Consider the following 21554-nt stretch of genomic DNA (forward strand, 5'->3'; position numbering starts at 1 on the left):
TTGCCTCATGTGTGCTGTTAAGCTGATGGCTGTCTATTCTCCATCCAGGTGCGTGTGTGGGAGATCCTGCCCAGGACTCACAGGCTCCTGGAGTCCATGAGAAAGCATAAGGCCTCTGCCAAATGCATTAAGATTAAAGGCATTGACAAGGAATGTGTTATTGCCAGCTCAGATGGGGCCTGCATAATCTGGGACCCGGTTGAAGCCAGAACTCGCCCACTCAACCCCTTCTGCTTTCTTTTTGCTGAAACACATTCATGTAAAGAAATTATTGAAATGATTTTAGTTCCTAATATTTGCCATTACCTTATTAAACTTTTTAGAAACTTTTGCAAAGCATCCTGTAAAAATACTTTTTTCCTCAGGGTGTGCTGTTTCCTCTCCGTGTCTGTCAGCTGGTCACAAATAATGGTGATCGGCACTGCCCCACTGTACCTCCCATTATTACTGAAAGAACCACAGAGGGGCTTCCACACCATAAGTCAAAGGAAACAAAACTTTCACCATGCTCCATTACGTTTGATGAAGTTCAGAAATGCTCAGAAACTACAAACTGGTGTGCTCGTGGCTCTGGTTGTATTTTATGGTGTCAGGGCAGCCCTAACAGGGCAGCATGACATTGATAGGGCATTGTTCTATCAGTTAAGGCAGTGTTTGTTCCCACAGCATACAGCATATGTGACTCAGGCAACCAGATGGGCTCTGCTGCCTACTTCATCTTTAGGGATGACATTTTCTTCTTTGCAGTGAAAAGTGTCACGGAGGAAAACTGGCGCTTCGTTTAGAGGCATAACATTAGTTAACTACTGGGCCAAGACGCTGCAGAACTGATTATATATGCTGCAGCACTCTGAAAGAAAAACACTCTGCTGTGTATTTTATCCTTATAATCAGAACTTTGAGTTGGTACTACATTAATGTTTTAAAGGCTTGCGGCTTTATGTGAGAGCCTCCTCACATCAAAGACAATAAAGCATGGGCCGTGCATGCAGGAACATATCTATCTGCTTTATAGCATTTTTAATTCAATTCAATTTTAATGCAATGCTATTTATAAAGCACCAAATCGCAACAATAGTCACCTCGAGGCTATTTTAAAGTAGAGACCCTACAATAATCCAAAGAAAACCAAAGAAAACCCCAATGATTGGATGACCCCCTATGAGCAAGCACTTGGTGACAGTGGGAAGGAAAAACTCCATTTTAACTGGAAGAAACCTCCAGCAGAACCAGGCTCAGGGAGGGGCCATCTGCGACACCTGGTTGGGGGCGATGGAGATGAAGACAAAACAAAAGAGTAGAAGAGAGCCAGAGATTAATGCTAACTGATGCAAATGCAAAGTGGTATATAAATCAATTCAATTCAATAAAACTTTATTGTTCCTGAAGGTTGACCCTGAAGGAAACTGGGTGATTTCCCACTATGTGAATACATAGTGAGTGAGAAAAGATGAGTGAAGAAGAAATACATCTTGGGAAGTCCTCAGCAGCCTGCAATAAGGCTAGGCTGCTGGGGGCTGATATGACTCAGAATCATCTAGATATAAAGAAAAGTCGCCCCTCTTCACCTGTGTGTAGTCTTTTCAGGTCCTCTGTGAGAGGCCTGGATGCTTGAGGGTCCTGCCTGGTATCATTGCCCCTCCTAGGACTGCACTTCCAGGCAAGAATCTTGGATGCCATTCCTGGGATCTGCTAGAGCCACTCACCCTGAACAGACACCAGCAGCAAGAATGTCCTGGGTTTGAATCCACCATGAGGCGGGGTGTTTGTGTGGCTTTTGTATGTTCTCCCCGTGTCTGTTGATCCTAAATTTCTCGTAGGTGTGAATGTTTGTCTGTCTATGTTAGCTCTGCGACAGACTGGCGACCTGTCCAGGGCAGACGGGGGTTTGAGAATCTCTCTAAAAATAACATCAAATAACTGAAAGAGGAGGCTGAAACAGGAAGGAGGCAACTGCCAAACAGAGGTGATTACAGCTTTGCCACAGACAGCTCAGCATTATAATGATAGATGGTAGCCACTCAAAGGTGCCCAAGGCTCATTATTTCAGAAGTTAAAAAGTTGGATAGTGAATGAAGCAAATATTTTGGTCCAAGACTTTTGGCAGACTTCCTTGTAGCTTCATTGGACTTAAAAAAAAATCCTGAGCAGATCTGTCTGTCTCAGATTTGCTGTGACTAAGAAAATATAAAAAAAAAACAGTCTGTGCAGAAGCACGACTTCAATTTAAAGATGATTTAATTTCACGGAAGTTAGATTTGCTTGACTATATTTTGCATTGCCTCTGTGGCTTCACGTGAAAAGGTGGTGTGTTTGGGAAGTGATGCATGAGACACAGAGAGAGATTTCCTCTTTGAGTCAGATGCTGCTTGGAAAGTAGGCCTCCGGCTTTGCTTGGTTGGGTACAGGCCTTCAGACTCAGCGTGTAGTATTCAGACTGCAAGCCCTTCTGCTGTATGCGCTGACAGCTCTTTCAGGCTCTCAGCTTAGAGCACTTCATGATTTTTCTCTCTCTCTCTCTTCAAATTGAGCCTCCTGGTGGGATTGTTGTTTCCTACCGACAACAACAGCAGGTATTTCATATCATCATCAACGCCACTCTGAAGGGAAGAAGAGTAGGAGGCTCTTGGAGAAAACTTGGCTCAGTCTCACTCATCAGGTTGCATTAGGAGGCAGGAGGAGCTTTGGTCGTAACGCTTTTGCTCGCTGCTGCAATAAATCTGGAGTTTTTAGTGTTATTATAAATGACAGCCCAGTGTGATTAAACATATCTATGTGGTGAGCAAACGAGATAAGCTCTCCCATGCTTCACAGCCCAGTAATGATAGTAATAATCCAGAACACCGTAACCTGTGATAAAAGCTTCCAAGGCTTAGCTAATGAATTTCTGCTGGAGGCTACTGGGGTCACTCGCGCACACACACACACACACGCACACACACGTTCATTCAAGATATGCACCCCTTCTTTTTTATTCAGAACTGGTAGAATTCAGGACATTAGACTAGCAGTTTCATTAGCAGTCATATCTCTGTGAAAGGCCAATAAACAAGAGTTTAATTTACTGCTCATTGGCCTCGGGGGAGAGAGCTGACTGCAGGGAGCTTTGACAGCGTTACCCACGTAAGTAATCATCTTCGCAAAAAACGATTCGTTGTATAACAGAAGCTGAGGTATGTTGGCAGTAAAACGTGGAATAATAAAGGAGATTCCATATAAAAGTTGCACTGATACAAATTTATCTTCAGCCAAAGGATCTGTGGAATGTGGAAATGTGAAATGGAAGATCTTACACTTGTGATGACTTTAGAATAGCATTATTGATTTCTTCATAAAACAGCCTCACGCTGCATCGGACTTTGTGCTGACGTCTAAATGGTTTTCTACTTCATTCCAGTATTTCCCTTTAGTAGGGTATTTAAAAGTAGAATGGGAGGCACTTCAGCAGAGCCAGTTCCCAGTTTGGATTCAGCAGACAAACACCCTCTCTACTTTTAAGATTAGACTTAAAACTTTCCTTATCGATAAAGCTTACAGTTACGGATGGATCAGGTGATCCTGAACCCTTACTTAGCTATGCTGCAATAGGTCTGGGCTGCTGTCAGCTTTCCATGATGTTTATATGCCACTCCAGATTTAATTATTAGTTATTATTACTCTCTGGTTCTCTTCCACACTGTCATTTGTCTTGTCTTCCTCCCCTCACCCCCAACCAGTCACAGCAGATGGCCGCCCCTTCCTGAGCCTGGTCCTGTTGGAGGTTTCTTCCTGCTTAAAGGGAGTTTTTCCTTCCCACCGTCTTTACAGTATAAAGTGACTTGAAGTGACTGTTTTTTGACTCGGTGGTACATAATTAAAAGCATTAAAATGAATTGTTCAGCTCAAAACTCTATCTGTCAGATATAAACTAAGATTTTATCATTAACACTCATATGATGCAAAATGTTTATGTAATTGTTAAACACATGGAAAAGTTCTTGAACATAAGCACAAGGATAAAAAAGCCTTTTCAATTCAACCGAATTATCAAGTATAAAAAAATTATTCTGTGCGGGGTGGGCGGGTCATAGCAAGAGAAACTAGTGATGCTAAACTAGAAATCCTTTCTTTCATAACTGTTCAACATTCTTCGACAGTGTCTTCCTAAAAAAAATGTGACCAACTCTTTCATGCCAAATTCATCCACATCTTTATTTTTAATACACATGCTGACTATTTCGAATCCCCCCTAATTTCAACAGGATTCAAATAGGCTACTCCATGACCCTCCCTTTTGAGCCATTCCTTGTTGCAAAGATCCACTCATGGTTCAACTTATACTTTCAGGCAGATGGTCCCTCATTATCTTCAAGCATCCTGAGACAGGATGCATAACTCACTTGACTACAAGCTTCCCAGCGCTCAAGATAACCCCAGACCATAAAATTTCCACCCTCATGTTTCACAGCTGGTATGAGGTTGTTCCACTGAAAAGCTGTCTTCATTTTGTACCAAACATGTCTGTCTTTTACCTTTGACTTGTCTGTCCAGGCCACATTACTCCAAATGCTCTGCTGTGTACTCTTTAGAGCACCTCCCACTCTGTCTTAAGAGTAGAAGTGGGTGAGTTCATTCAAGAATTGATAGTATCGATATCAATGTTGGTATTGATATTGGATCAATACTAGTGTGACAGGATCCATACTTTGTTTATATATACTGAACACCAAATTGTTTTTTCTTTGGAAATGAAAAAACGTACCTCAAACCACTGTGGACTATGAAAAATGTCTGAACCTTTTTGTGTTGACTGTCACATCATGTTATATGTTATTTATAGCCTGTAGCACATTTAAAGAACAGAAACTGACTGGAAGTGCCTTAGAGACGGACACATTTACATTCCAGGTCTGTTTTTCCAAAAAAAATGTTTCAGGATCCATGAAAAGCTGAGAGCTGCGTTTTGTTGTATTAGCTATTGTGGACCACTCAACCACACGGTGATTGAGTGGTCATTAAAATGTGTTCATAATTTGCAAAATTGATAATGATTCATCTCGGAAATCATGACACACTGCTCTCCCCTGATTGAGCTGCTTTTATAGATTAAAAGTATCGGTGTTGGCAATACTGGCACTGAATTTACTTGGTATCAGATTGATACCAAAATTTGCAGTATCACACAGCACTACTCAAGATTGTGCTGGGGTTTCACTCTGACATTAAAAGTTTGGGCTTCTTGGAGACTTATATTTGGATCTAAATGCTTTTGGCCAACACATATATATATAAAAAAATACTTCATAAGGTAGTAGGTCCAACTCCAGCAACTCCAGTGCAACTGTATTAATCTTATAACGTCATTGGGGTGATTTTCTTTTTCAATTTGTTTTGACTTTAGAAGTGCATCACGTTCATAATATTTTATTTGTATATAGAATTTTAAATGGCCACAAATCAAGCTGTATACAGGGCTCTCTTAGGTCATCCATGTGTGGGGAAAGTGGGAGGGGGCAGCTACACAATCATAAGCCTTCTTATGAAGGCGAAGTTGGGTGCAGTGGGAGGGGAGCGCGCAGTGCTGCAACTGGACGGCGCAGCGGCTCGCATTGTCCCAGCCATGACGAGATGCTGCTTGTGACAGCGGTGTCGGGGTGATAATGAACGTCTTCAGTAAGTGTTGGGATGGACGAGGGAGGTTTTCAGTCAGAGCGCGGTGGAATAACAGTGTGCTGTTGTGTTTCTTGGCTCCTCCGCGATGGTGGCACCCCCGTGCGCTTTCCCCTCTGCTATCCGGACAAGGGACGCTGGCAGAGGAGTGACAGACCGGCATCGGAATTCCTACAATTATCAGTCTCAGAATAGCTCGGCACGGGAGTAGAGGTACTGTCATGGAGAAACAAAGCAGAGCCAACAAGGAGGAAATGCTGACATCGAAGGAGGAGAAGCGCAAAGAGAAGAAGCCGAAATCTGGGAAGCTTTTCCGCAAGAAATCGTTAAAGTCTGTGGGGAGTTTTATGAACAGAATTATCAAAACTTTGGGCACTTTCACCCACTTTGGAGACGCTGACGCGCAGGACGCGGAGGATGATGATGGAGGGTTTCGGAATGGCGCACCTTGCACCCTCAGCGCCAGCTCAGGAATAATCAGAGAGGATGTACAAGTAGTTCGGGATCGGGTGGTGAAAAACACTTCGAGCACGTCGTCTTCTCTGTGCACCGGCAGAGAGAAACTACTTTACCAATACGGAGACAAAATCCCAGGTGTGCTGGGGCTGAAAAACCACGGCAACACCTGTTTCATGAACGCCGTGGTCCAGTGTTTGAGCAACACCGACCTGCTCGCCGAGTACCTGGGACTGGAGAGATACAAGATGGACATGAGCCAAACCAGAATGAACGGGGTAGTGAAAAGCGACGAGACGAGGCTGGTCAGGGGAGAAGTCACGGAGCACCTGGCGTCACTTATCAGAGCCCTGTGGACTCTGGAGTACACCCCTCAGCTGTCTGTGGATTTCAAGGTACCCCCCACCTCCCGTGTACCCCGAATTTAGTCTGCAGGTGCTTGTGAGTTCTCTAACGTGAAAGGCACACATAGGCACAAAATGACAGGTACTGGAAACAGTATTAAAAAGTACACTGTAGCACCAGTTAGTTACTGCATTATTAGCTCCTTGGTAAGTACGGGTGTTCTGTTTAGACACACATAATCACATGTTATTCAGACAGTATGCCTTTAACACCACTATGATTATTCTCAGTGTCCTGTTCAGATGATTATCATTTTATATAATAGCACAGCACTGATTCCTCTGCCACGGTCAACAACAAGGGTGCAGTGCTTTGCCCTGACACTCCAGGGTTTCCCTGACAGGTGATAATGACACTGGTGCTCAGAGTTACAGCAGTCTGGGGGCACAAGGTGAGCAGGTGCCTGGCTCTCATGCTGTTGCTGGGTTTGCACATGAAGACTTGATGGATACTACCAACTAAAGCTTTAAAAAGGTTCACTCTGCTCGCATCATTTTATGAGCACTGGGTTAGAAGGGGTTAGGGGGAAATCGTTTAGTTTTACCTGACTTGGTCACCTCTATATTACAGTATTTATTTATAGTAGGTGAAAAAGTTGTGATGCAAAGCTAGCACCAGAAAGACTTTACACTTAAGAGACTTTCTTCCTTGAGGATCAGGGACAGTGAGCACTATCAGGAGACCCTCAGGCTTTTCCTACTCTACCCACGCTGAAGATAGGAGGGGAAATGCAACTGTACTTTATCTGCCTGAAGCTCTTCTTTGCTCTGGATTTCTCTGAGCCTTAGCTCAATGCAAGAAGTAGATAATATTGGAGCGGCGAACAAAGAGACTCACAGTGGATCTATTCTTGGAAATGCTAATTACTCTGTGAGGATGACTGCTGGAAGATCTTGACCCCTGCAGCACAGACACGTGCATGATTTTTTGTCACACTTCATTGTGGTTACAGAGAAGCTGAAGGTTTACCTGAAAGCCAGATAGCCAGATTATTGCAGCGTATAAGTGGAGTGTTGATCATCACGGAGGCTATTTTTTTTGTCTTGACTCTTCTGCTGTCCCATCTGTGCTCTCCGAAAAAGTCTCCCATCAAACATAATTCATGCTGCCAATAATTTTTCGGTCCCACACTTTCATTTCCTTCTGATCTCGGGAGACCCTGATATCACATTTTATTACTAAAACAATAAGAGGAGAGCACGGAAACATCTTGCCAAGATTAAAAGAAAAAAACCACTAAACCCTCTTCTTTATATGTGATGAAATGTTTCCTGCTATAAACACACACACACACACACACACACACTGGATTTCTTGGCTGTGGTTTGTGACCATAGGAGGTCCAGAGTTCGTGCTGTCTGGGCTTTCTGAAATTGCCTGTTGAGTAATACCACAGCTGCCTGAAGGGAGGCATTATAAAATGATCAGATAGCTCTGAGGCCTGTTTCTAAGAGGCTAAATTAGCTCCCAGTTGCAGGAACTCCAGACAGCACAAACCAATAATAAACAATTCTCCACAAAGGACTAAGCTTTGCTTTAATAGCTCTATTAATCAGTTGGTTTTTTTTAAAGTTGATTATCTTTGTTTGCTGGTCTCTGAAAGTTGTGTCCTTTGTCAGAGGAGGACTAACCATACTACCCATCTTCATATCAAATGGACTTTTATAAGAAAAGATAAAAGGCTTGGAAAGGGTTCTCATTTTGAAAATGACCCTAGGTAGAATTTACAGTGCTGCACTTTATATTTTAAGTAATGATGCTGTTCGTGCTGTAAACGTCGAATCATCCTGGTTTGATCAGCAGATCTTTACGGTTAATGACTCAGCAGAGGTCTGTTCCAGTCCTGCTGTGGAGGAAAAACAAGCTCTGTGCTACATTCCAGTACCACCTGGCTTATAGGACAATACAGGTGTAGAAGGCAGGAGGCAGCTTTTATAAGCAATTGCAAAAAAAAAAAAAAAAAAGATTAAGTACCTCTGGGTTGCTTTGTGATAACGCCAGCACTGCCAGTGTGTCCAGAGCTTCGGCTCTCACTGACGTGTCTCTCACATTGCGGCTGAGGTGCCGAGTTTCTTCAACCTGTGAGCAGATGTGTTGTTTTGATCTGTTCATCGTCGCCCCCCCAACGGGGTGGTGTGTTTGCACAGAGGGGCCTAGATAGGAACGGAGCCTGAAACTCAAACAATTACTCAACAGCCAGTTTACTGGTTTCCATAACATGAGAGGCCTGAGAAAGAAGGGAGTTTGGGAGTTAGGGTGAGCAGGCGCTGGACGGGAATCCTCCTCGCGGCGTGTATTGATAGGCTGGTTTGGGAAGCATATGCTGTGGTGAAAGTGGCTCTTTGTCACAGGTATGTGTGAGTAATTACCAGCTCCATGTTGAGGTTTGCACAATTATCTATGCTGCAGGGTGCAGAACATGACTCACAAAGAGATCTACATTAGACTGCAGTGATAGTGATAATGGTCATAGTGTTGTGAGGTTGTTGTTATTTTAACTGAATCAAAAATACACAAAAAATATTTTAATAAGTCATTTGATTACTTTTAAGTTTTCCATGTAATTTTGTTACATAAGTACAAAATGTTTCTCTCTCTCTCTCTCTCTATCAATCTATCTATATCTATATATATATATATGTATATATATATAGTTTATACCAAGCATATTTTTAATTGGTTAATGATTAATTATATGAATAAATACACCTTTGATTTTATATATTTCTGTTGCATATTATTGAAAATTATTGCTTCATAAATATTTGGAGGGCAAAAAACTATAAAGGAAGTAAGCAAAAGGCGATAAGCACCTAGAGTTATATCACCAATGGTTAAAAAGGAACAATAATAATTTAAACCAGCGCCTGAAATCATTGGTTGAATGTTTAAATAGCTAAGTGTAAATGGATGAAATATAAAGCTGAACCAAAAAAAAAAGTAAATAGTTAACTGATGATGGATGAACTGCATAAATATTTAACATTGTCTAAATACAGTGGCTAGTTGTCATTATATCAGAGACACCAAAACAACAAAAAACAAAAACATGGCCTTTTCCACAGCCTTAATTATATCACTGACACAATTGCCACCTTCAGAGGGCTGATGGTAATTACTGTTATTACTTTGCCGTAATGACTAGCTGCACAAAAGCTTTAGGTTAGCGCAGGTCATGGTTCACAGTTAATGTCAAAGCATTTCTTCAAAACGAGCCTGAATGCCTCAGGCTTGTTCCCCAGCTGTAAACGATTGCTGTACTAGACTGACTTTCCCCTGATTGGTCTCATTCAGAAATATCTGTAATGTAAGGTATGATACTGCGATCCTAGGCTGGGCTGTTGGACAGAATGTAAAGTGTGTTTAGATCTTACAAGACACGTGTTTGAGACTGCAGAGGGTTTATTTTAAACACTGGTACATGCCTAAGACTTTTCATAGTAAGAGGTACACCATCTATACTGGTAAAAATAAGCCATCACTGCCAGTGTCACTTTACCCATTACCCATTACCCAGTGTTCATGGTCTGACTCTGCAAATAGCTCTGATTAGAAGTCCTACCATAATAAAATATGTAGCTTCTGCACAATCTCATATTATGTTGATAGATGGTGCAGCAGCATCATAAATGCTACTTCAGGACCAACAAATCACATTTTTTTAGGCTACTGTAGAATAAGACCACTAAGTCCAAAAATTATAATGTACTTAATGACAGTCCTGGAAGGGAATTAGTGTGATGCTCCAGTGGCAACATGAACACGGTGATATCACTTACACAGTAGCTTCCACCAGGTCTTCAATTCAGTTCAGTTCAATTCAATTCAATTCAATTCAATTCAATTCAATTCAATTCAATTCAATTCAATTCAGCTTTATTTACATAGCATCAATTCACAACAGCAGTCGCCTCAAGGCTTCTTGTATTGTAGGGTAGACACCCTACAACCACACAGAGAAATCCCCCTGTGAGCAAGCACTTGGTGACAGTGGGAAGGAAAAACTCCCTTTTTTTCCAGGAAGGAATGTCCGAAAGAACCAGGCTCAGGGGGCGGCAGCCATCTGTCGTGACCGGTTGGGGGTGAGATGAGGAAGACAAGACAAGCGACATAGTGTAGAAGAGAGCCAGAGATTAATAACAAGTAATAATTTCAGTGTTGTGTATGAACACATAGTGAGTGAGGCCTGCAATATTTCCAAAAACATACATAATTTCATATATATTTTCCTTAGATTATTAAAGTATTCTGATTCTGAAAAAGAGTCTGTTCAGATGCTTCAGTTTTACTGTTTTATGACCTCACAAAACACTTGGCTCATGATTTGGGAGATTAATTTTAAAAGCTAAAAACTCTCAATAACGTTCTGACAGCATAGGCTTTAAAGCGAGTTGACACTGTTGTGTCAGCTGACGAGGACGCCTCCTAAATGAGGAGATATTTAATGTCTCTGCTGACCTTGAGAACGCCTCGGTGTCCCCCCAGAAGAGGCTGAGGAGGTGGCCTGAGATGGGTCTTGGCTACTCTACTTCAGACTGCTGGTCCTGTGATCCAGACTCGGATGTGGGATAGCAAATGGAATAACAGTGGATGGATTGATATTATATATTTTTAGATTATATATAATCTATAAAGCTAATGTTATCTGAGCATTTTCACAGAAGGAGGTCAGGTGAACCAAAAACTGTTGAAAGTGTCAGTGTCCTCAAAGGGTTAACATAATGGAAATGTTGGTCAACAGAGGCGTGGATTTCCAGTTGTTTCAGCTAAAAATAGCAGCTCTGTATTCATTAACTGTGATGTCTCTTCTGACTGTCGTATCTTGTAGCTATTGCAATGACAAAACTCGTCACTTTTTGGCTTCCTCGAGATGCACGAGGCAAGGGAAACTTCACTTTCATGACAAGATCAGAAGACAAGATTAGAGAACCTTATTGCTCAGCCGAGTCTATGCCAGCATTTTTTATGTTTATGAATTTTTATGTTCACTTTTTGCTCCTGTCCACATTTCAGTAATTACTTTGAAGAAGCAGTCCCAGCTCCACATCTTTCCCTCTATCCTCCTATCAAACAGCTGCACACAGTCAGGCTGGACAGCTGCCCAGCACAACTGCACCTTTTATATTGCGAGCTGAAGCAAAATTCATTTATTTGCTTTTGCACAAGGACACTTCAGTGCTGGTTTAGCTGTTTTTTGTTTTGTTTTTTTAAATTCAGTATATCTACCCGTTTATTAAAGAACTGAAATGGTAGCTCTCGACTCCCAATCCTCCAGCTTAGGCAGACACCCTACATCACGTTGGGGTGTAATAGCTTTAAGAGGCATATCACATATTAGTGTCAGTCTTTTGTTCCCTCTGCAATAATCTCTCATCACAGCCTCTGCTTCTCCGGGCTGCCAGCTGCAGTTCACGAAGCAAATTCTTCCCCTAATTGAGTTGTGTGCAATTCACACGTGAAGTGACATTAAACTGTACTTGAGTCGATGCAGTCTTCAACCTGCTTTTAAGCTAAATGTTATTCGCACCTCTTGTTTGATATGAAAATCTTGAAATTTTAGTTAAATTAGACAACAGGGTGGGTAGATGATACATGCAGATTGGCTGAACTTTTACTAGAAAGCATGTTTTTTTAAAAAGTATTACACAAAAGGCAGATTTTGCACATTCTTAAGTCAAAGCGTGGGCTGGGCAGAGACGAGGGAAGCGTGAAGTGTGTTAGTGCAAATTTGCAATTCTGGGATTCCTCTGATCAGCGTTCTGTGGAGAAGCCCAGGGTACATCTGCCCATTCAGGAGGCTCAGCTATACCAGCGAACACACTGGGGCTGTTAAAACCAGTAAACAAGCAGTCCAAGAGATTCGCATATTGTGGGAGTAACTTGTGTAGAAAGGATATCTTAACAAGGCACTTTTTTGGGTTCTCCTGACACTGCTTTAAATCTAACAGGCTGTCAAATTATAAAACTCAAATAACAACCAAAACAGAATGGGGGAGTATGTGAATGGAATAGATATTATTTTAATGAAGGTTTCTCGCTGAAGTCGATCCATCCGTAGAAAAAAATAAATAAAATAAGGGACTTAAATTGTGTCTGCTTTCTTTTCTCCAGGCTACAGTGTCCAAGTATGGATCACAGTTTCGTGGTAATTCCCAGCACGATGCCCTGGAATTTCTCTTATGGCTTCTGGATCGCGTCCACGAAGACGTCATTCTGGCCTCCCACAATAACAACAACAAGACCAAAGCTCCTGGAAAGGTAGGACTCAAGCAGTTAGCATGTATGCAGTTAATTTCCAAAATTTACATAGATACTCTAATACATATGTACTCTTGGAAATGATCTTCATAAAGTCATAAAAGAGTATAATGAGCCATGTGAAATACGTCACATCTGGATCACATTCTCAGCTCTACAGACACATCAGTAATAATTTAATATAAATGATCTACTTGCTTAACTAATGCAGAAGTAATACATGACTAAACATGTGATTTAATGAATAATCTGTTCCTCCTCCTTTGGTTTGATATATGATACGAGCATTATTATTTCGTGAGCTTAAATAATATTTAAGGAGTCATGATTTTGTCAGTGTTAATCAAACTTAACGCACAGTTATATAATTAGCGTTATGAATCGGTGTGTATGTAGTGTAAGTTGCCTAAACGCTCCACTGTACATTTGGTCTTTGTTTATGCATCTATAGTATTCATGGCCTGCAGCAGTGTAGCTAATGAGAGAGCTAGCATCCATCATTCAGATCTCATGCGCTTCTCTTCCCCCCAGTGGCTCATATCTCCAAGTTTGTGTTGTTTATTATCAAGCCAGTGAGTCTAGCCTCACTGATAACGTCCTGATTGGCTTTGATAATTCCACAGATAACATCGCCATAGTCACATCTTCAGAGGTTAGCTTCAAAATTTGTCTTGCAAAGCAGCTTTTCATATCACCAGATGTAATGTGGCAGTCTGCACTTTGCAATATTGCCCTGCGTCTAATGCATTGCCTGTGGACAAAGGGAATACAAGTATGGCAATTTGGTGTTTGATTTGTTCTCAGCATGTCTTCTCCTGAAGGCACGCCTGCAGGCACGATGCATCCAGATACCCCTTGAAGAGAACTTTGAACTGCTCTGCCGTGAGACATTAAAGCAGAATTTTCATGCATTATTAAAAATATGTTTTTACTTCTGAAATAGATATACCTCTTTATTTGAAGTGTTATTGGGCTGATAACCAATTTATGAGAAGTGCTGTTGGTGAGTCATTGCAAATAAATCCACTCAACTCACTGCCCCACGTTTCCCAAGGCAATAATTTAGTGTGTTGTTTTATCATCATGTGATTGTGAGATAGGGATAAAGAACCCTGACACTCCCAAGGTTATATGTTAATTAGCTTTAGATATGAAATATACCTTTTTCTATGAGTTTCGTATAATTGAGTTATAATACATAAATGAATGGTAGTTATATAGTTTCTTTCTACTCAATTTGAGCACTCAAAGCACTTTGTATTGCAAGTCTCATTCACCCAGTCACACAGAGACACATTCAAATAGCACTTTTATCTGGGCTTAAGTGCTTTTTTATCTTTGAACACTCACACGTCAAAGATACTTTGACTGTAGATTTGAAATTGGTCATCTACTAATTTCCGATTCATAGATGACCCACACTGCCACTGAAACAGCCCAAAATATGTAATCATAATCAAAGTTTTTCTGGAAAAAAAAATGGTTTAAGTTAGTTACAAATGCAAATGTTAGAGATTATAGTCCAAATGTATTCTCTGTAAAAAGATTTTGAAGACTTTTGGTCTTTGCTTTTTTTTTGGTATGAACACGTCATCTGGACAAATTTCACCATTAGTACTACATTTGCTAACGAGTAGCTGTCTCTACCTCTAGTCAACTTTCACTTATTTTGGATCATCAGGTTAAATTTTGAGTGTTGTTTTTGAATGGTTTTCTTGTTTGAGTTTAACCTCCTAGGACCTGGTGTCCACATATGGGGACATCACATTTTGGGTTGTCTAGACCACAATACTAAATTTTGCTCTTTCAGTGGCTTTCAAATGAGCCATATTGCTCTAAGGGGCACAACTGTTGTTTCTCATTTTGTTTTTGTACTCAGGAAAAATGCTGTTGTGTTCAGACACCAAATAAAGAGTTTTGCACATCATTACTCAGTTGTAACTTTATAGTGTTCTATCGAACACTATAAAGCCCAAATAGCAAAGAGAAATTAAAAATGCATGCCGTGAAAAAGTTCGGGCCTTAGGAGGTTAAACAGCCTTTTAACAACAAACAGCTGTCCAAGCAGTGGCAAAGAACATGTTTCAGTACAGGAAATGCATCAATATTGAAAGCTGAAAATGGCTCGTGTGTACAATTTAAAAGATTTTTACATAAAAGTGCAGTCAAGATCAGAATCCAGTTTAAAACCAAGTAGCAACCTTCGAATTCAAATGCCCTCTTTAGACTGGCTTCAAATTTTACGGCAGTAATAATCAGTTACAGTCTAAATTTTGGTCTCTTTATGTCTAATCTCTTTGCAACTAGATTTGTCTTTTGTATGTTTTCTAGACAAATAATCAAAGAATATTCAAAGGTCACAACTTACAGTGCTTTGATGAAGTAATCACCAAAGTCATATCATTGATTTTTAACAGGGTAACTAGCATCTGTAGCCTATTATATTTCAAAGTGGCCTTCCAAGTACTTATTGGGATGTCTTTTGTTCTCAGAAAGGAGAAAAGTCCTTGTTTTCAGAAGGTGCACTGTCAGCATGTCATTAAGGCCAAAGCCACACTCTAAAGTATAGCATTTCTCCTGTCTTCTCTCTAGTGTAGCTGTGAGAATCTGGAGCACTGTTCACTTTGCCCTTTTGTGTGACCAGCTCGATGTATCACTTAAATTATTTTTTCTTCTATTTGTTTACATCACACAAAGACCCATTTGATGTCTCTTAACTGAAGCTTACCTCCTGCTGTAATCTCAGCTGGTTCCTCAGCTCAGGGTTATAGTGAAAGATGGGGTGAGGCTTTAGGCCAAAGGAGGGGGGGTCTGGATTGTATTTTTGAGTAAACTTGGGTGTGCAAGGGACATGAGAGGATCTTAGGACTGGAGAGCTGCTGATAAGGTATGTCACGCGCCTGCAGCACCCCCCGGGAACATTTTGTCACACCTTGCTCAGCACAGCTGGTGTGGTGTGTAGGATATAAAGGTTTAAAAAAGCATGTTGACTTTTTCCTTGATCCTGATATATGATGGTGTCAGCATCAGGATTCATTTGATCACAGGAGCTGGATGTTTACAGGGGTGTTCCTGCTCAACATGTACCTTTACATCCAGTTACAGAAAAATTGCAACAGCATGTGAAGCTCATTTGTTTTTTCTTCATCCTTAAGTTCGTTTAATATTGTAACCAAAATGTTTTACCTTGTTGAATACAACAAATATCTGACTCTAAAATACCCTAATCAACGTTTTTTGACCAAGTGTCAACAAATCTTTTCTTAACATTTCGTCTGTTAAAATGACAAAGAAATAAGCAAATCATTAACAGTTGATATTATTACTTCTAGCAGCTTTGGCGATCCTGTAACTTTTAATATAATTATAAGTCATTTGGTGCTTCCAAAACTAATTTTCATCAGCACTTGTGTTGCCTCTGTTTGGCCTCTGTACACCATTACAGTGGATTTTATATCAAACAATGCAGACGTGATTGAACTGGAGACTTTAAGCTTTAATTCTAGGGGATTAACAACAGGTTAGGAATTAGTGCCATTTTTAAACAGTCTCCCATTTCCAGAGCCTCAAAATTAATTGGAAAACTGACTAACAACCCATTTCATGGCCAGGTGGTGGTGATGCTTATTCCCTCATTATTTCATGGCAAAAGAACCTGAAGTTTGTTCAAAGTGTTGAATATGTGTTTTATAGATTTTCAGTGTCATTTTAAACCTGAGACCCAAAGAGATAGTTAAAAAGAATGAATGCATCGACCAGCTCAACAACACCAAAGTGCCTGAAAGACCACTGAGGACAACTAAATTGCATAATGCCAGAATTATCTCCATGGTTCAGAAAAACAACTTTACAACATTGAACTAAGTCAGGAAAACTTTAAAAGATGTGGGTCTATCATTAATAGGGGCTACAGTCTATAAGAGACAGAGGGTTTACGACAAGGTGCAAACTGCTGGTTGCGCTCGAGAACAGAAAGGTCACACAGAAAGGTCAGATTACACACAGAGCCTGCATTGTTTTGTAAAACAAAAAAACAAACAAAAAACTATTTGAACAGATGAAACCAAGATTAACTTATTAACTTATACCAGAATGGGAAGAGAAAAGTGCGGACAATGGAGAAACAACACATGGTGGGTAAAACACCACATCAACTGTGAAACATGGGGGAGGCACGAGCATGTGTGGCTGCCAGTGGAACCTGGTCTTAGTCTTTATTGATGATGTAACGGCTGATAGAAGTAGCTGAATGAATTGTGACGTGTACGGGGCTGTACTCTCGGCTCAGATGAGCCAAATGCTGCAAAGCTGATCAGACAGCTCTTCACGGTGCAAAGCGATGATGACCCAAAGCAAACTTCAGAAGCAACTCAAGAGCTTTTCAGTTACTGAAGACAAAACAGAAGTCATAGAGACCCACAAATAAACAGCAAATGAAGGTGGCTGCATCTCAGGGGAGGAGACATAGCAGCTAATGATGTCCATGGTGTCATGAGCTGGCTGTGCGCAGCAGGCAGGATAGGACAGCTTAGGATAGGACACAGCTTTATTGCTGGTGTGCAGGTGATACAAAATTAAACTAAACTTAAACTGCTAATCCGGAACCTAAACATACGGAGAAACACACGAGGAAATACACAGCCATGAATGAGGGAGAACACGACACTGGAATGACGAGAGAACAGAAAACACATGGGAGACACAGCTGAGACGAATTAGACACAGCGAGGCCCGGGAAGCAAAACTAAACACACTGAACAAGGGACGCAAGACTTTCACAGTAAAACAGGAAACAAGGGAACACAAGACTGTCAAACGAGTTTGACACAGGAGTGGAGGAAAGGCAGACGGGGGGGAGCGAGGGAACATGAGAGACAGAGTGAGAGAGAGAGAGGAGACGAGAGAGAGAGACATGACAGGCTGGGAATCCATGGAATGACACACAAGGAAGGGAACATGGGCATAGAAGAGGGAAACAAGACACAAGGACTGGGTCAAAAGGACCCAGAACCATGACACATGGGTTCTAGAAATCAGGAAGTTATTGACTGCAAAGGATTTTTTTAAATCCAAGTGTTAAAAGCAATATGCATTTAAAATTATGTTAGTTTTTCCCAGTTAACTATAGATATCTCTGTTGTTTTCAAAAGCAAAATTAAAAAATAAAACATCTCTGCTAAGAGACGTCAGACTCTGGAACAAGCTCTTCTGACATGTTTTTATCAGTAATTATTTGAGAGCTGTATAGTGCTGTAGTAGTATATGCAGCATATGAATTTATATGCTTGGAGGTGAAGGAGAAAAATAGAGAGGCAGTAATCAGCACTATGGCCTCTGCGCTGAGGTGAAAACCTCTTGAGAGTTGTTTGTTCAGGCCTTCCGCTATCAGGCTTTTTGCAGAAATCAACGTTGTCATGGATTTCAGTTTTACTGGTAAGAAAACATGTGGTCAGAAGCTTAGTATCACATAACGAAAGGGATATTCTAGTTATTCTATTTCCCATGAATCAGTCTACTCTTTGCCTTATCTTGTCTTTTGTCCTTTCATACCTCTTACATATTGTATCTCTGTAGGAGGTACAATATGTAGCAAAGCTGTGGTATGCAGTTTGATATCACTGTCCCTCCCACAGAGGAGCTTTGTGAGGGGCAGAAAGGGCCTCGCTGACTCTGAGAAGTGCAGCTGCAAGAAAGAGTGTAAATCACATTCCTTTAAAACTTTAAAGAGTCACTCAGGATCATGATTCTGTCTATGATTTTTGTGGGGGAGGTTTGCCTCACCTCACTGTTTAATGTTCTCCCCAGTCAGCTTTCTGTGGCTCTGGCGGCTGGCTGCGAGTCATCCAGGGTCACAGTCAGTTTACCAGTCCATGCACGTTCCTTCTCACAGCCAAGGAGTCTGCAAGCGCCGTCCTCTTCTGCTGCAAATCAAGGAGCCCGTGGGCTTTTTTTCTAATTGTTTTTAAGCATCTGTTCTTAGCTACCATTTAGCGAAGGAGAGCCAGAGCCAAAAGAAAAGAGAGGACGAGGGAACCCCCGCTATCCCTCTCTGACCCGCTTGTGCTGGTTTTGCTTTGTAGTCAGAGCGTTTCTGTATTTGTAATCAAAGGTGACATCCTCCCCACACACACAATCAGAGTTGAACTATGCACATACTAACATTCACCGTTGACTTTCCATGGCTTTGACTCAGGCACACACTTTCGCTCTTAGTTTGTTGATCATTTATCTCTTAGGAAACACAGTGCAAGTGTGAACTTCCCTCCCTCCCTACCTCTCTCTCTCTCTCTCTCTCTCTCTCTGTCTCTCTCTCTCTCGCTCTCTCTCCATGAATGTGTCTCTTTGTAAGTAGAAGGAAGAAAGAAACGCTTGTTGTGCAGCCTGTGAGGTGAGGCTGAGTTCTTTGCAACAGTGTGGCAAAGAAGTGACAGCCAGTGGATATGAAGTGAGAAATTGCTTCAATTCTACAAGACAAAAAAAATGTCTGCATAAACAGTTAAACGAGGCCTGACCGAACTGAACAATAATAAATGGTGAATGTGCAAACCTATCTACCCATTCATTTTCCTCAGCTTATCAAGTTCAGGGTCATGGGCCAGGCTGCCTTGTGCCTAACCCAGCTGTCATAGGTGAGAGGCAGGGCAATTTATACCTGCAGCCAGTTTAGGGTCACCCACCAATTAAAATGCATGTATTTGGACTGTAAGTGGAAACCAGAGTACCTGAAGAGAACCCACACAGAAAAGACCCAATGTTGTATTTAAACCCAGTACCCTCCTATGAGGTAACAATGCTATCCATCACATCACATCAGGCGTTTCATTATGACCACCAGCCTAATATTGTGTTGCTCCCTCTTTTGGTGCCAAAATAGCCGTGACCTGTCGAGTCATGGACTCCACTCGACCCGTGAACCTGTGCTGTGGTATCTGGCACTAAGAAGTTAGCAACAGATCCTTTAAGTCCTGTAAGATGTGAGGTGGAGCCTCCATGGATTGGACTTGTTTGTCCAGCACATCCCACAGATGCTCGATTGGATCGAGATCTGGGGAATTTTGAGGCCAAGTCAACTCCTCAAACTCATTGTTGTGTTCCTCAAACCATTTTTGTTTTGTAGCAGAGTGCATTATCCTGCTGAAAGTGGCAACAGCCATCAGGGAGCACTGTTTCCATGATGGTGTGTATATGATCCGTAACAATGCTTAGGTAGGTGGCACGTGTCAAAGTAACATCCACATGGATGACAGGACCCAAGGTTTGCATGTAGAACATCGCCCAACCTATCACACTGCTTTCACCAGCTTGCCTTATTCCCTTAATGCATCCTGGTGCCAGGTGTTCTCCAGGTAAATGAAACACAGCCCTGTGACATTAAATTAAAACTGTTATTCATCAAACCAGCCCAACCTTCATTGTTGATGCTTTCAGTCGTGGATAGTCCTGCAGCTATGCACCCCATGTACATCAAACTGTGATACACTTTGTATTCTGACACCTTTCTATCAGAAACAGAATGAACTTTTTCAGCAATTTGAGCTACAGTAGCTCGTCTGTTTGATCATAATGCAGGTGCCAGCCTTCGCTCGCCACGTGCATTAGTGAGCCTTGACCGCCCATTGTCCTGTTGCTGGTTCATCACTGACCACTCCACAGTTTAGCCCTTGTCAGACTCATTTAACTCTCCTTAAGCTTGCCCAATTTTCTTTCTTCTAACACGCCAACATTCAGGACACAATGTTCACTTGCTACCTCATATTTCCCACCTAGTAACAGGTGCCATGATGAAGAGAAAATTTGCATTATTCACATCACCTGTCAGTGGTCAGAATGTGATGCCTGATCAGTGTATAAACATTCCTTTTTCTGAAAAAGTGAGTTATGTACAACAACATGCATAACAGTTCAGGTTCTAAAGTAGCTGGCTGCAGTGCAAAACTATCAAATACCTATAATTTGATGTATTATGAAACAACTGAAATCCAATATTGAGCAAGAACTGAATAAACATTTGCGTTTCAAAACGACAGCAACTGGTTCCCTCAGTTTTTAAAAGAAGAGGTGATGCAATGCAGTGGTAAACCTTCTCCTGTACCAACTTTGTCGAATCGTGAGGCTGGCATCAAATTCATATTTCTCATTTGCAACATTTTACATGTTACCAACACCATTTTCTAATATTCTCTAACTAATATAGAGAGTGTGGCACCAAATCTCTGGAAATAATCTTAAATGATTATTGAACATGTTACAAATTTATTAAAACAATATATTTAATACACCTAAGTGTTAATCAGTAATGGCAGTGTTATAGAAGCAAACAGTAAATAGACGCACAAAGTCATGGCGTCACCTAAAACTGCAATGCTCCAGCTCCCTTGTGTTACAGTACATTTCAGCCAGTGGTCGGACATATTCAGCAGCTTCCAATTTGCGTGACTCATTTGTGTCTATAGACCCACAAAATCTTAGAAGTGACTGTGTATCTTTCCTTTCTTCATAGATCAGGAAGCTTATGTCTGAATCAACATAAACTGGAACAGATCTGCTCTTCAATTCCAAACCAGCAGCTGCGCTTTTCTTTATTTTTATTTACTCACTAGAGCCGCATCTGCTGTCGCTAACTCTAAAATGCGTTTGTCCAGTTCTGAATCAAACCCTCCTGTGTTTTTTGTTCCTTGCTATACTGGTCAACTATAATAATAGCTCCTAGGAAAAGGCATTACCCTAATCTAAAAGGGGTGTGTGGCCAGTGGCAGCCAGGTGAATTTAAAGCTGCAAACACAAAA

The 21554-nt window shown here is 41.2% G+C and overlaps 1 protein-coding gene across 1 annotated transcript in view; it reads left to right on the plus strand.

Annotated features, from left to right (window-relative positions):
- The first annotated feature begins 5522 nt into the window (after positions 1 to 5522).
- The window catches only part of usp43b (ubiquitin specific peptidase 43b), an 89261-nt gene continuing 73229 nt past the window's right edge, over positions 5523 to 21554 (plus strand). Inside the window, exons 1-2 of the mRNA XM_005468472.4 lie at positions 5523 to 6500; positions 12622 to 12768. Coding sequence (XP_005468529.1) covers positions 5871 to 6500; positions 12622 to 12768 — 777 coding nt within the window. The 5' untranslated portion in view covers positions 5523 to 5870. The remainder of the gene's footprint in view (positions 6501 to 12621; positions 12769 to 21554) is intronic.

Source organism: Oreochromis niloticus, linkage group LG4 (genome assembly GCF_001858045.2).
Source record: "Oreochromis niloticus isolate F11D_XX linkage group LG4, O_niloticus_UMD_NMBU, whole genome shotgun sequence".
Lineage (NCBI taxonomy): Eukaryota > Metazoa > Chordata > Actinopteri > Cichliformes > Cichlidae > Oreochromis > Oreochromis niloticus.